This window comes from Myxine glutinosa, chromosome 10 (genome assembly GCF_964187855.1).
Source record: "Myxine glutinosa chromosome 10, kmMyxGlut1.1, whole genome shotgun sequence".
NCBI classification, from domain to species: Eukaryota; Metazoa; Chordata; class Myxini; order Myxiniformes; family Myxinidae; genus Myxine; species Myxine glutinosa.
This window is the reverse complement of record NC_136270.1, coordinates 4,953,835-4,966,967: the sequence shown is the minus strand read 5'-3', so window position 1 is coordinate 4,966,967 and position 13,133 is coordinate 4,953,835. Positions and strand designations below refer to the sequence as shown.

General features: G+C 39.4%; 2 protein-coding genes across 8 annotated transcripts in view; one reads left to right on the top strand and one right to left on the bottom strand.

The window, feature by feature from the left end:
* Window positions 1–7,588, top strand: part of IFT80 (intraflagellar transport 80) — a 102,886-nt gene extending 95,298 nt beyond the window's left edge. For 3 of the 7 annotated variants that reach the window (XM_078785275.1, XM_078785272.1, XM_078785276.1), the window contains 4 exons: window positions 171–260; window positions 3,040–3,153; window positions 6,237–6,327; window positions 6,893–7,169. In XM_078785275.1, coding sequence (XP_078641401.1) covers window positions 171–260; window positions 3,040–3,153; window positions 6,237–6,305 — 273 coding nt within the window. In that variant the 3' untranslated portion in view covers window positions 6,306–6,327; window positions 6,893–7,169. Of the gene's footprint in view, window positions 1–170; window positions 261–3,039; window positions 3,154–6,236; window positions 6,328–6,892; window positions 7,170–7,195 lie in introns of those variants that run through there. The other 4 variants (XM_078785277.1, XM_078785273.1, XM_078785278.1 and 1 more) reach the window with 4 other exon arrangements.
* Window positions 7,589–10,104: 2,516 nt separating this feature from the next.
* Window positions 10,105–13,133, bottom strand: part of WAC (WW domain containing adaptor with coiled-coil) — a 98,993-nt gene continuing 95,964 nt past the window's right edge. The window contains exon 14 of the mRNA XM_068127144.2: window positions 10,105–10,166. Within this exon, the coding sequence (XP_067983245.1) occupies window positions 10,120–10,166 (47 nt within the window). The 3' untranslated portion in view covers window positions 10,105–10,119. The remainder of the gene's footprint in view (window positions 10,167–13,133) is intronic.

Below are 13,133 nucleotides of genomic sequence, written 5' to 3'. Positions count from 1 at the left end.
GGAAGTCAATGAGAAGATCACCTCTATTGAGAATTACAAAGACCCCAAAACGTTAAACGTTTTCATTTTAATTCCCTCAATGTCCCCAAGTATTACGTTTTTCAATATTTAAACTTCATTTTTGCATGTTAATCGTTTACCATGTTAATATTGTCACTTTGTCTGCCAAGCTGCCATCCCTCTGGGCAGTACTTGCCGTATTGGCCGTTCAGGGCAAGCAGTTGAAAACAGCGGAGTTGGCATACGCAGCCATTGGGAAGGTGAGTCCGTATGAGGCACACCACAGGCATGTCTGTATTTTAACATCATGGGATGTTCAGCATAATGCTTTTACTCTGGCTCCACATCTGTATCAACATTGAGCCAAAGTAAAGGTTTTGGTACCATGTCCTTTGGCATCATACAGTGCTTGAATCTGTGAAGCATCGAATCAGTGATATTCTGTACGACAGCCTGAAGCAAATTTTACCAAATGTGGAGTATATTTTGTTGCAGCTTTTGCATGTTGCTTGCCAGAGTTCGGCCTTTCTGCAGCTTCAGATCCATATGTTCTCAGATGTGTTCAATGGCATATTCATGGCAGGATTCCGAGTGGGCTGCAACTTCCTGCCAGGGCATCACAGTGTCTTCCAGGCAGTGGTGGTTCTGGATTTATGGCCTGTCAAGAACAGGAAGATGGTGCCACATGCCATACATCCAGAATCACATCTGCCTGGAAGAGATGGAATGTGCTGCAGCTTCTTCCCTTGCCACCATAGGGGTCCTTAGAGTATAGGTCTTAGAGGTCCACAGAGGTCCATAGAGGTCCCACCACCATAGAGTCGCATTGACCATGCCTGGAAACATATGGATGGGGAGCTGCAGAAAAATCGACCTCGGGCCTCGTAATACACAAGAGCTGCAACAAAATCTGCTCCACATTTGTGAAATTTTTGATTTACATCTTTCACAGGACCATACTTCATCTTTTAATTAACACTTTGAGTACGGGATTTTTTTTTTGATAAAAATACCCCCAGTACGGGATTAATTTGGCATTACGGGAATGCAACCACGTACTGACGATCTATTTATAGGTATAGTCGATGACGTGTAGTAACGTCATCCGTACACAAAACTTTTTCACGGGTTGTGGCACTGGACGTCATCCGTACTCAAAGGGTTAATGGATAGTAGAATAACATAATCAAAGTTCAAAAGCAGGCCAATATTAGTATAGTAATTGTATTTTGTACAATTTCCGTTATACGTATTATGCAAATTACGTATGTATTATTGTACAATTTCCGTTATACATATTATGCAAATTACGTATGTATTATTGTACAATTTCCGTTATACGTATTATGCAAATTACGTATGTATTATTGTACAATTTCCGTTATACGTATTATGCAAATTACGTATGTATTATTGTACAATTTCCGTTATACGTATTATGCAAATTACGTATGTATTATTGTACAATTTCCGTTATACGTATTATGCAAATTACGTATGTATTATTGTACAATTTCCGTTATACGTATTATGCAAATTACATATGTATTATTGTACAATTTCCGTTATACGTATTATGCAAATTACATATGTATTATTGTACAATTTCCGTTATACAACAACAACAACAACATGCATTTTAAGGCCATGTTCCCTGCTAGAGCGGGGGTTAGCCTTGCGGTCCCCATGACAATCTTCTCCATTTTGCCCTATTTTCTGCATCTCTCCTTGTTAACCCCCTTGCCCGCATTTCTTCTTCCACCATCTTTAGCCAAGTCTTTCTCGGTCTTCCCCGTCCTCTACTTCCTTCTACATTAACTTCCATCACTCTTCTCAACCAGTCACTTTCATCCTTCCTCAATACATGACCAAACCATCTCAACCTGTTCCTCTTCACAGCATCAATCACAGGCAATATTCCCATCATCTTTCGCAATTCATCATTTGTCTTCCTCTCTCTCAACGATACTCCGCACATCCATCGAACCATTCGCATTTCCACCCTTTCCAGCCTTCGTTGCTGCTCTACGTTCATTACCCATGTCTCGCTCCCATAAATCATAACACTTCTCACACATGCAGCATACACCTTTCCCTTCAGCTTCAGCGACACTCTCCTCCTCATCAGCACGCCACTCAGTTCCCGAAACTTCTTCCATGCACATCTCACTCGAGCAACCGTTGCCGAGTCTGATCCACCTTCTCCATTCAGCATGTCTCCGAGGTAGCAAAATGTTTTCACACCTTCCAGCTTCACGCCGTCTCCAAGATCCAACTCAACATTTCCTCCATCTGCAGCTCCCTCTGTGCACACCTTACATTTGAATGTAGCTGCCACACTGGTTAATGACCCTCTCAGACCACTACATTTTTGATGAACCCACTCAGCACACATTGTACATTGAATGGAGTTCACTCCGACACCCTTCCTGCACACAGCACACGGCCACTTCCCAGTTCTTTCCACCTCACCACATGCTTTACCACTTTCCGTCTTCCACTGGTCACTGGTTTCCACTGGTCTTTAATTTCCGTTATACGTATTATGCAAATTACGTATGTATTATTGTACAATTTCCGTTATACGTATTATGCAAATTACGTATGTATTATTGTACAATTTCCGTTATACGTATTATGCAAATTACGTATGTATTATTGTACAATTTCCGTTATACGTATTATGCAAATTACATATGTATTATTGTACAATTTCCGTTATACGTATTATGCAAATTACGTATGTATTATTGTACAATTTCCGTTATACGTATTATGCAAATTACGTATGTATTATTGTACAATTTCCGTTATACGTATTATGCAAATTACGTATGTATTATTGTACAATTTCCGTTATACGTATTATGCAAATTACGTATGTATTATTGTACAGTTTCCGTTATACGTAAATATTGGTTGTTAAATAAATATACCACATAATCTTTCAACTTGTCTTGTTTCCCCCTTCACTACCCTTATCCAGTATAAATCAATTTCATATATTTGCTTCGTATCCTTCACCCACCTGATCTCCAGGTGGATAAGGTTTTGTGGCTGCGCCAAGTAATGGACTTACCTTCTGAGGCCCAGAAAGCCAAGATGCTGGGCTTGGGGAGCCGGGGCAACGAGGTTGATCACGTTCTTACTCAGGTGGGCCTTATCAAGCATGTAATCTGCATAAATAACCTCCACTACACTCACGTCCAAGGAAGACCCATGATGCTGGATAAGTGAGTGAATGAAATCAGTAAAGGTCCTCTTAGGTTTTGAAAATGATAACGGTTGAAACTGTCATTGGAAGAGTTTGGAGGTAGGTTGAGGAAGGTGTGATTATCTCAAGTTCGTTGAAGACAGTGTACTTTTCCTTTGAATTCACTTTTCAACTCAATAATCGATATGCTTGATCCTTCCCAATGTACAGCGCCTTCAGAAAGTATTGACACCCCTTGAACTTTTTTCACATTTTGTTGTATTACATACAGCCTGAATTTTCAATGGATTACATTGAGATTTTTGTCACTGATCTACACACAATACCCCATAATGTCAAAGTGGAATTTTTAATTTAAAAAATTTTTTTTTCCAAAATAATTATAGAATCATTGGAAACTCCCACAATGAAGCTGATTCTGAGGGTTTTTCACTCGCTCACCGCAGGCAGGTTGGTGGTCTTTCCGTCTTCTACCGACTCCTCTCCGGCCTTGCTCCCCCAGCTCTCTCTGGGCTCTGTCCCCCAAATATTCCTTCAGGTCGCACAAGATCTGCTTGCAACCCTCTTATGGTTAAACTGCCAAAATCAAGACTCTCTGCTCACCTTCACTCTTTCATTCCTCTTTTCTCCCGCCTCTGGAACAAACTCCCCCACTCCCTTCAATCCCACTCCTCCCTCCAGGTCTTTAAAACAGCTGCTCACCACCATCTCTTATCTTCCCCCATCCAAAACCTTGATCTTTTCTACCCCCGTTAATACACCCCAAATTCACCTTTTTCAAATTCCGTTTTCTTTCCTGAAAGTCCTAGTAGTGTCCATTTGTTTATCCCGTGCACCGCCCCAGCCCTCTCTTCCACAGATGTTCTTGTTCTCTACTGTTGTTGTACATTTCCTCTCTCTCCCCTTCTTTTCTCCCACTCCCTTTATTATATGTTATATGTGTTAGCTCTTACACGAGCCTCGACTTAGTATACAAAAAAAAAACGATCACTGTTCTTCAGAAACCGATGGCGAGTGGTGAACGTTTGTCCACACAATGCTTGTTATTAATCAGGATTACTTATAATTTTAATCCTCCAGAAACTCCAAATGTCGGCGCAGATCACAAATGGATGCATTATGGGAGGTTTTCATCTTAACCGGGAATGCACAGTATTTTTGTTTTAAACATGCACAAAACATGTTCTTTTGGACGTGAGGAAGCGGACATCCCCTCCCTCGGATGGACGTTAAGCGGGCGTTCCGTCTGCCGGCATTGGGTGGTGGACGTTAAAGATCCCACGAAGTTCTTCAGGAAGGGTAGGTGAGATCTGATATTTGACACCAAGGAAGAATGCCTAAGATTTTTCTTACAATTCCTGTCTTGTTTTGGACACATGGAATGCACCCATAATAATGTTACAAGCAACTTCAATAAACTACCAATGTCATATTAAGAGCCCTTGCAATTGATGTTTTCCTTCAGGGTGCTTCAAAAAGCTATTGTGACTTGTCATTTATAATAAAAATGTGCCAGACTTGAGTAAGACACATTCCAAGGCGTTTTCCCAATCCAAACGAGCAATGCTCAGTGGGAGGCCTATCTCCTCTGCAAATTGGATCACTTCTCAGAACAGGGACAAACTGGCAGATACTTTGTGACTTGGGACTGCTCAAGCCTGATCCGGGTGTACAACATCGCCATTGATGCTGTGCAAACATTTCGCTAACACCTTCAGACATATGTTATAATCTACGTTGGACAAGGTGATACGCACCGATTGGACAAGTCCTCCTGATCACAAGGCTCACCGAAGATCCATCAGGTCCTAGCTGTGACTGACCTTATTGAAACAGCCTCCGCAGGTAATCTCAAATGTGGTACTTTCTTCGTCGACCTGTCATCCACATACGATACTGTCCGGCACTGAGGTCTTCTACTGAAACCGCACAGTAAACTTCAAAACCACCATTTGGTCCACTTCATACAACTGATGACACTTCAACTCTGTCCAGCACCAGTCCTATTCAATGTGTAATGTGTATGTATCAGACTTCACTAAGACAACCGGCACCAAAATTACTTATGCTGATGATCTTGCGAACCTGCGTGCAAGCAAGACTTACAAAGAAGTTCAAGACACTCTCAGCCGACACGTTGCAACAATGAACCTCTACTACAACCAATGGCATCTCAAAGCTCAGAAAACAGACTGTGCTGTCTTTCATCTGCAGAATAGCATGGTCAAGTACCCCAGGATAATGTTATGTAAACTAACACCACAACCTCCAGACTTCATGAGAAAACCAAATCGTGAACACCTGTTGCCATTATCTCTGGACCAATACAACTCTCCATACTGCCAATCCACATGGAGGTAACCGTACTCACTGTGTGGGATTTTTTGTGGAATAATCCACAAAAGTGATAAATATATTCTCTCATTCGAAGGACATTTTTACCTCTATTTATCCTTTTTATCCTTTTTACCATTATGTTTTCACCCCCGTCTGTCTGTTTGTTTGTCCGTTTGTGAACAAAATATCTCAAAAAGGTGTGCACGGATTCGGACGAAATTTGGCAGAGATGTAGCGTATGTGACAAGGACGAAATGATTATATTTTGGTGAAGATCCGGATCCGGCTACTATGATTTTTAAAGTGATTCTTCACCATTGGGAGATCGGGCCAAAAACGATACATAGCAGGATATCTCAAAAAGTTATCGACGGATTTGGACGAAACTTGATGGACCGTTTGGGTGTCTGACAAGGAAGAATCGATTCGATTTTGGTGAAGATCTGAATATGGATTCGGATATGAGAATTATTTAATTTTTCAAGTGATTCTTCACCATTGAGAGATCGGGCTAAAACCAACATAGAGCAGGAGATCTCAAAAAGTTGTGGACCGATGATTTTGATTAAATGTGATTCTGTATTGTGATTTTCTGGTCTACTCTGGGATACAAAACGTAAACTGTTCACCTGGCGGAGGTATGCTCTCTACTGAGTGCCGTTCTCGTATTTGTGATGTGTTGCAGGTGGGTGTTGATTGGAAGAAAGAAAAGACAAAGATATCTGTGGAAACAAGCAATCCCATCCAGCAATAAATGGACAAGGATGGCAAATGAGGTATTTACAATTTGTCAATGATACAGACAGCCGAAGCAAAGACAGAATCCTTATAGTCCAGATCGAAAGTTTTCTTCGACAGGTTGAGCCATAAGTCCCAGGACACGGTTTTAGCTGCTTATAGCAGATTTGTTTGTACCATCTATCAGGGTGAGCCATAAGCTCCAGAAATACAAACAGGCGTAATAATAACATATTACAATAATACAACAATTACAATACCTCCTCAGACATCAAGTGCATCCGCATGACGTCCGCCTTTGTCACGGCACAAGATCATTTTTGTCCATGTGCGGTGTGAAAACCGACGCAATACCATGTGTTATGGTGCCGCATGCATCTTGTTTTAATGTATTATTTGTATTATCTGAAAAACAGAATAAATACGTGGTATAAACAAATCTTGCATACGTGGCTGAAACCATGTCCTGGGACTTGTGACTCAACCTGTCGATGTCATTTGTTGTGTAACATTTTTATTGATTGGAGTGTTTGGTTATTTGTTGTATTCGTGTTGGGCCTGATTCTTGTACTTCATGTTCCGATCGGTTCCTCTTACCCAAAGGCTGCACCGAGCTTAGGGCCTGATATTCAAACTGAATGTCGACTGAAGGTTCCAAATGGAGTTGTTACTTCTAACAGTGGCACGTGATCATGATGCAGTTGTTTTGTTTTGTTAAATTTCCCTCTTGATTGCAGGCTTCCTTATTAGGCCCTTATTGGTTATTTCTTGTGAGCAAGGTATAGGTAAGGTATATTAGTGTTTTGCGTCTTCTTCTTTTTTGTAATCATGCTATTTTCCTTTCATATTCAATGAAATAAATCTCTCTGTCTCTCCCATGCATTTGTTTCTACTTTTATGCATTAGGTGGAGTGCAATTACATGGAAGGTTTAAATTTGACCTGGAGCTTGTACTGTATATAACATTGGCTACCATTCAGCCAATTGTCAGCGCGAGCGTGGATCACCGAACGTCGCTACAGCAGCATAGGCATCTTTGATCTTTGACATTGCCTGCTTTCTCTGGGAATGATGGAAGGGGGGCAGGGGGGGTACGTCACGGCAAAATGATAAATACAGGTACGTTACGAATGTGTTTCTTAGATTAACATTATATATATATATATATATAACACAACACAACAACAACATGACGGAATTTGTTAAAGAAAATTTGAAGAAGAAGATGAAGACGTTTTGGTCACAAATACACATACATAACCATATACGTTTGCTCCATTATAATAAAAAAGATATTACAACAGTTTTGAGGTTTTCATTGACCAAAACTTTAATAACGGATTAGTCACTGTTCTTCCCTTTGCTGCCATTTTGAGTTGTTCATACTTGCTCTTTGGTTCATACTTTACATATTATTGGTTCATACTTTACATATTATTGGTTCATACTTTACATATTATTGGTTCATACTTTACATATTATTGGTTCATACTTTACATATTATTGGTTCATACTTTACATATTATTGGTTCATACTTTACATATTATTGGTTCATACTTTACATATTATTGGTTCATACTTTACATATTATTGGTTCATACTTTACATATTATTGGTTCACACTTTACATATTATTGGTTCATACTTTACATATTATTGGTTCACACTTTACATATTATTGGTTCATACTTTACATATTATTGGTTCACACTTTACATATTATTGGTTCATACTTTACATATTATTGGTTCATACTTTACATATTATTGGTTCATACTTGCTCTTTGGTTCATACTTTACATATTATTGGTTCATACTTTACATATTATTGGTTCATACTTTACATATTATTGGTTCATACTTTACATATTATTGGTTCATACTTTACATATTATTGGTTCATACTTTACATATTATTGGTTCACACTTTACATATTATTGGTTCATACTTTACATATTATTGGTTCATACTTTACATATTATTGGTTCACACTTTACATATTATTGGTTCATACTTTACATATTATTGGTTCACACTTTACATATTATTGGTTCATACTTTACATATTATTGGTTCATACTTTACATATTATTGGTTCATACTTGCTCTTTGGTTCATACTTTACATATTATTGGTTCATACTTTACATATTATTGGTTCATACTTTACATATTATTGGTTCATACTTTACATATTATTGGTTCATACTTTACATATTATTGGTTCATACTTTACATATTATTGGTTCATACTTTACATATTATTGGTTCACACTTTACATATTATTGGTTCATACTTTACATATTATTGGTTCATACTTTACATATTATTGGTTCATACTTGCTCTTTCTTACTCTGGGCAGAATTTCTGGAATATTTGAATCTCAACACGCTCCTACATCGGGGTACAAATTTATGAACCAGTGATGGGATTTTGACCAAGGTTGGTGCAAGTTTATACTCCAAAAGGTACCGTACGTGTGTCTGAGCATGCGTCTGTACGAGCGAGTTCCAGGTCCTCTATACCTTTAGACCCCCTCTTTACCTTTAGGCCCCTTGACACTCTGAAGACCCCATAATACCCTAAAACCATTTATAACCTTATGGCCCCTAAGACCTAGAAGACATGCAACACCCTTAAAGATCCTTTAAGACCCCCAAGACTATTAAAACCCCCTAAGACCCACAAGACCCTCAAGACTCCAATATGATTAAGACTCTCTAGAGTCTAGACCCTTTATAGCCCAAAGACACTTTCAACCCCTACGACCCTTTTGATCCCTAAAACTCTTATGACCTCGAAGACCCTTTAAGACCCCTTAGACTCTCTATATATAACCCTTGTTATGAAATCAAGTCGAGACCTCGTTTCCCAGATTTGAGACTTTATTGAAATCTATCTCCACATACCCTATACGCACAGAACAAGGAATAATGTCAGAACTACCAGCATTTCATCGTTCATAAGCAAGCAAATAATGCATTCCCCCGTCATACCTTTCTCGAGCGTCCGCTCACAACAGACAGATATCAAACCAAAACCTCCTCCTTCCACGACATCCCGTTATATTCCCTTCTCAAGGCTATTCCGTTCGAATCCTATTCTTCATATTTCATCACAACCCTAATACCCTAATAAACGCTTCAGACACTTTAGACGTAAACCCTAAGACCCCTGAAGACCCCTAAAATCCGTGATTGGATATCGGATATTAATATTTTTATTTTTTCATGTGGGAGGCTCCAGGCACGGACTATATAGCCCTCATCGAGGCCAGGCCTTAAATATAAGAGAAGGAAAGTGTATGATGAAAAGTGTATGATGTTTGTTTGCAAGAAAGAGAGATTGAAGCTAGCCAGGTAACTATAGTTTGAGTGAGACAGAAGGTAAGACCAGCAATCCTTACACTGAGAGTGTAAGATGGTTCCGGGCACCACTTTAACTCTCCTAAGTCAGAACGGTAGTATTGGGTGGTTGCTGTCTACAACCGACTACCGAAAAAATGTATTGTTGTCCACATAAAAACATGTAATTTTTCCTTCCACTGGCCATTCAATTCAATATAATTCAAGGAAATGGGTGAGGGGGGGGGGGGGGTTGCATCCCACACCGCATTAAACATTTGAATTTAATTTGGTTCAAAAGATAATCTGAAGCGACAATGAGAGATAAGTGGAACAAAAAGGCGAATGCCTGAATGATTGAAACAAAAACATTGGTGAAGTGGCTGTGATGGGTCTTGTATTATCCTGTGGATCTTCAATATGGCGCGCTTCTCGTACGAGGGTGAAGTGGGTGTGATGAGTCTTGTATTATCCTGTGGACCTTCAACACAGGCGCTTCTCGTACAACAAGGTACAAATTGATGGCAGATCTGTTGGAATCACACGCTGGGCAATCTTCATGGGTCTTTCCAGTTTATTCACATTTTTAAAGTTAAATTACCAAATTAAATTGAAACAAAGAGTACTTTGTACCAAGGACTGTTAAAAAAGAATCAAAATGCTATTATCGACACGAGTGAGGTACCCATGCTACACGGGTGCGAGGCCAGAAGCAAACAGACAATGCAGAAATGGCGAATGCTAAAGCCTGAAACCAATAAATTCCACATTCCTGTAGCACATTCAGTCGCACGTCAGATATGGATAGCAAGTTCGTGAAGGACTTCCTTGAAAAACGTACCCGTTCACAAACAAACAGGTACGTGTGTTTCATACCCAGTCAATGGCGAATCTGCATATGGCGATCCGCGAATATCACGCTGAGAAAGTATAAACCGTCACGGCATGTCGTCATTTACTTGAACTCGATATCTTTTTCATTCCAAACAGAAAAACTCCAATCACAAATGAAATAACATTAATATAAAAAATAAACTTTTAACAACATTCGTGACGTAAACAAATATTTAAATCCTGATGTGAAGTTCCGTACGGTTGGGTGAATACAATTACGAATTCAAAATCGTAATTGTATTCACTCAATTCCAATCATCAATTGATACTTTAACAAAACGATTAACGTTTAACCATTAAACATTACGATTGAATGATGGTTGTATTGGGATATTATCAAACCCACGCATTGCTGTCATCTGTCCACTTCCGCATTCGCGGCAGGTTCATAATTGTCATCAAAATCTAAACAGTATTTGTAGAATTTCAATAAAAGCCACATCACTGTTCATATCGGTAAATATTATTCCATAGTGTTTGGAGAAACTGGAAAATTGGAAAATTTGGAAAAACCATATCGCCTATTTTACTCCCAGGGGTCCCAGGAATACCCACCCAAAATATCGTTGCAATCGGTTGAGCCGTTTTTGCGGTACCTTCGAACAGACAGATGGACGGACATTTGGTGAATTATAATATACGTAGATGAAACTCTTTCAGTTTCCTTAAAAAGTACGATGTTTGGTGTGCTTTTGCAGCTAACACTTGGGAATTTCTGCTCCACTTCAATTTATCAGTCATTGTCCCCAAATACTTATGTTCAGGAACTTGTTCTATACTATGGTCATGAATGATCAGAGGGTCATGATCACCTGCGAGCCATTGAAAATCAAAAATCATTTCCTTCTTTGTCTTGTTGACATCAAGTCCTAAATAATGACCACACCAGTCTACAAACTTCTGAACTTCGTTCACATATTCATAGTTGTCATGGACTAAGAACGCACTAATTACTGTAACATTAGCATATTTACCCTGCGCTCGTGAAGCGAACGGAAGGGTTAAGCATTTGGGTACGTACGTACGTGCGTCTGCATTTTAAAAATTCATTTTCTCGGCAACCATTGATCCGATTGACATGAAATTTTCACCACAGAAGGGCCTCCTCCTGTGGAATATTTTAGTGAATATTATGACGCCCCAGGTCACGTGGTACGGGCGCTATCTTGGAAAACCCAAAAAACTTTGCACCTCCATATCTCAAAAACTTCTGCACAGAAATAATTGAGACCGGTCTCATTGCAAAGAACTCTCCATGCAGAATAACATATGTGAATGATGACGTCATAGGTGCCGCCGTTATGGTGTCATAATTCGACAAGTAAAAACTATCCGATCAGGATGAAATTTTTTGAGCATCTTCTCGGTATAAATTGATGCAGAAATAAAATTATAATGACGTCATAGGTCACGTGGTTTGGACGCCATATTGTTTTGAGTGAGAAGCCTGAAAAACCACAAAAATCCAATTTTCTCCTAAACGACTGAACAGATCAGGCCAAACTTTGCAGGCAGAATCACATGCCCATGACGAACAAAAATGTCAGTGAGCATGATGTCATGCGTCACATGGTTTCGGAGTTATGACGTCTTTAAGCATAAACTTTTAAAACCTAGCTCCTCCCTCATTTTTGATCCTATCAAGGGGGAAACTTCACATATGTGTTCAGCATATCAGTCTACTAAAATGTCCTTTTGGAATTTGTGATAGGTGACGTGGTTTATAACTCTTGAACCGCTTCATTGATCGACATGAAACTTTATATTATAGTAGAGGTAATGAAGTGTAACACGTGTGCAAAATTTCAAGATGATTGGATGTACAGTCTGGAAGCTAGAAGTTATTATTGCGTGAAGAAGAAGAGTCCTCTAGAGTGGGCATGGAATTAATTATCACACTGCACATCACGAGCAGGCAAAGTATGGAGCGACCTCACGGGGTCATTTTGACCGCAAATAAAATTCCGATTTCAGATTTGTCAATCGCTGAGGTATATTAACACACGACCAAAACAGATTTGGCGAAATTCCGACGATTTTTGACGAAAATATAACATTTGTGTCTGCATTTCAGTAAAGTAAAGTGTGTGCCGTGTCAGCATTTTAAAAATTGAAACGTGGCTCATTGTAAAGAACTCCATATGGGGAATAGGTGTTAACGATGACGTCATTGGTGCCATAATTACGACGTCATAATTCGACAGGGACACCGCTTACTCTGATCAGTTTGAAATTTATTGAGCATGATCTATGCAACACTTATTTAGAGAATATAAATTTATGATGTCATCGCTCACGTGGTCTGGCAGCCATATTGGATCAAAAAACAGAAACGTTCAAAAATAGAAGAGTTGGCTCACACCAAGTTGGCTGCGCAGGGTAATTATTCTATGAATACCATCTAGTTGATAATACAGTCGATGCAGTTTAATAAAACCACTGTTAACATATCATGGAAGACTGCGCGGTCCTAGCTTCATGTAGTCAAGAGCACAACATATTGGATGTGCAGGATCTCTGGGTCGCTCCTATGAGATCTACATTTCATGGTAGACTGCGTGGTCCTGGCTTCTCGGAGGCAAGAGCACAACATCTTGGATGTG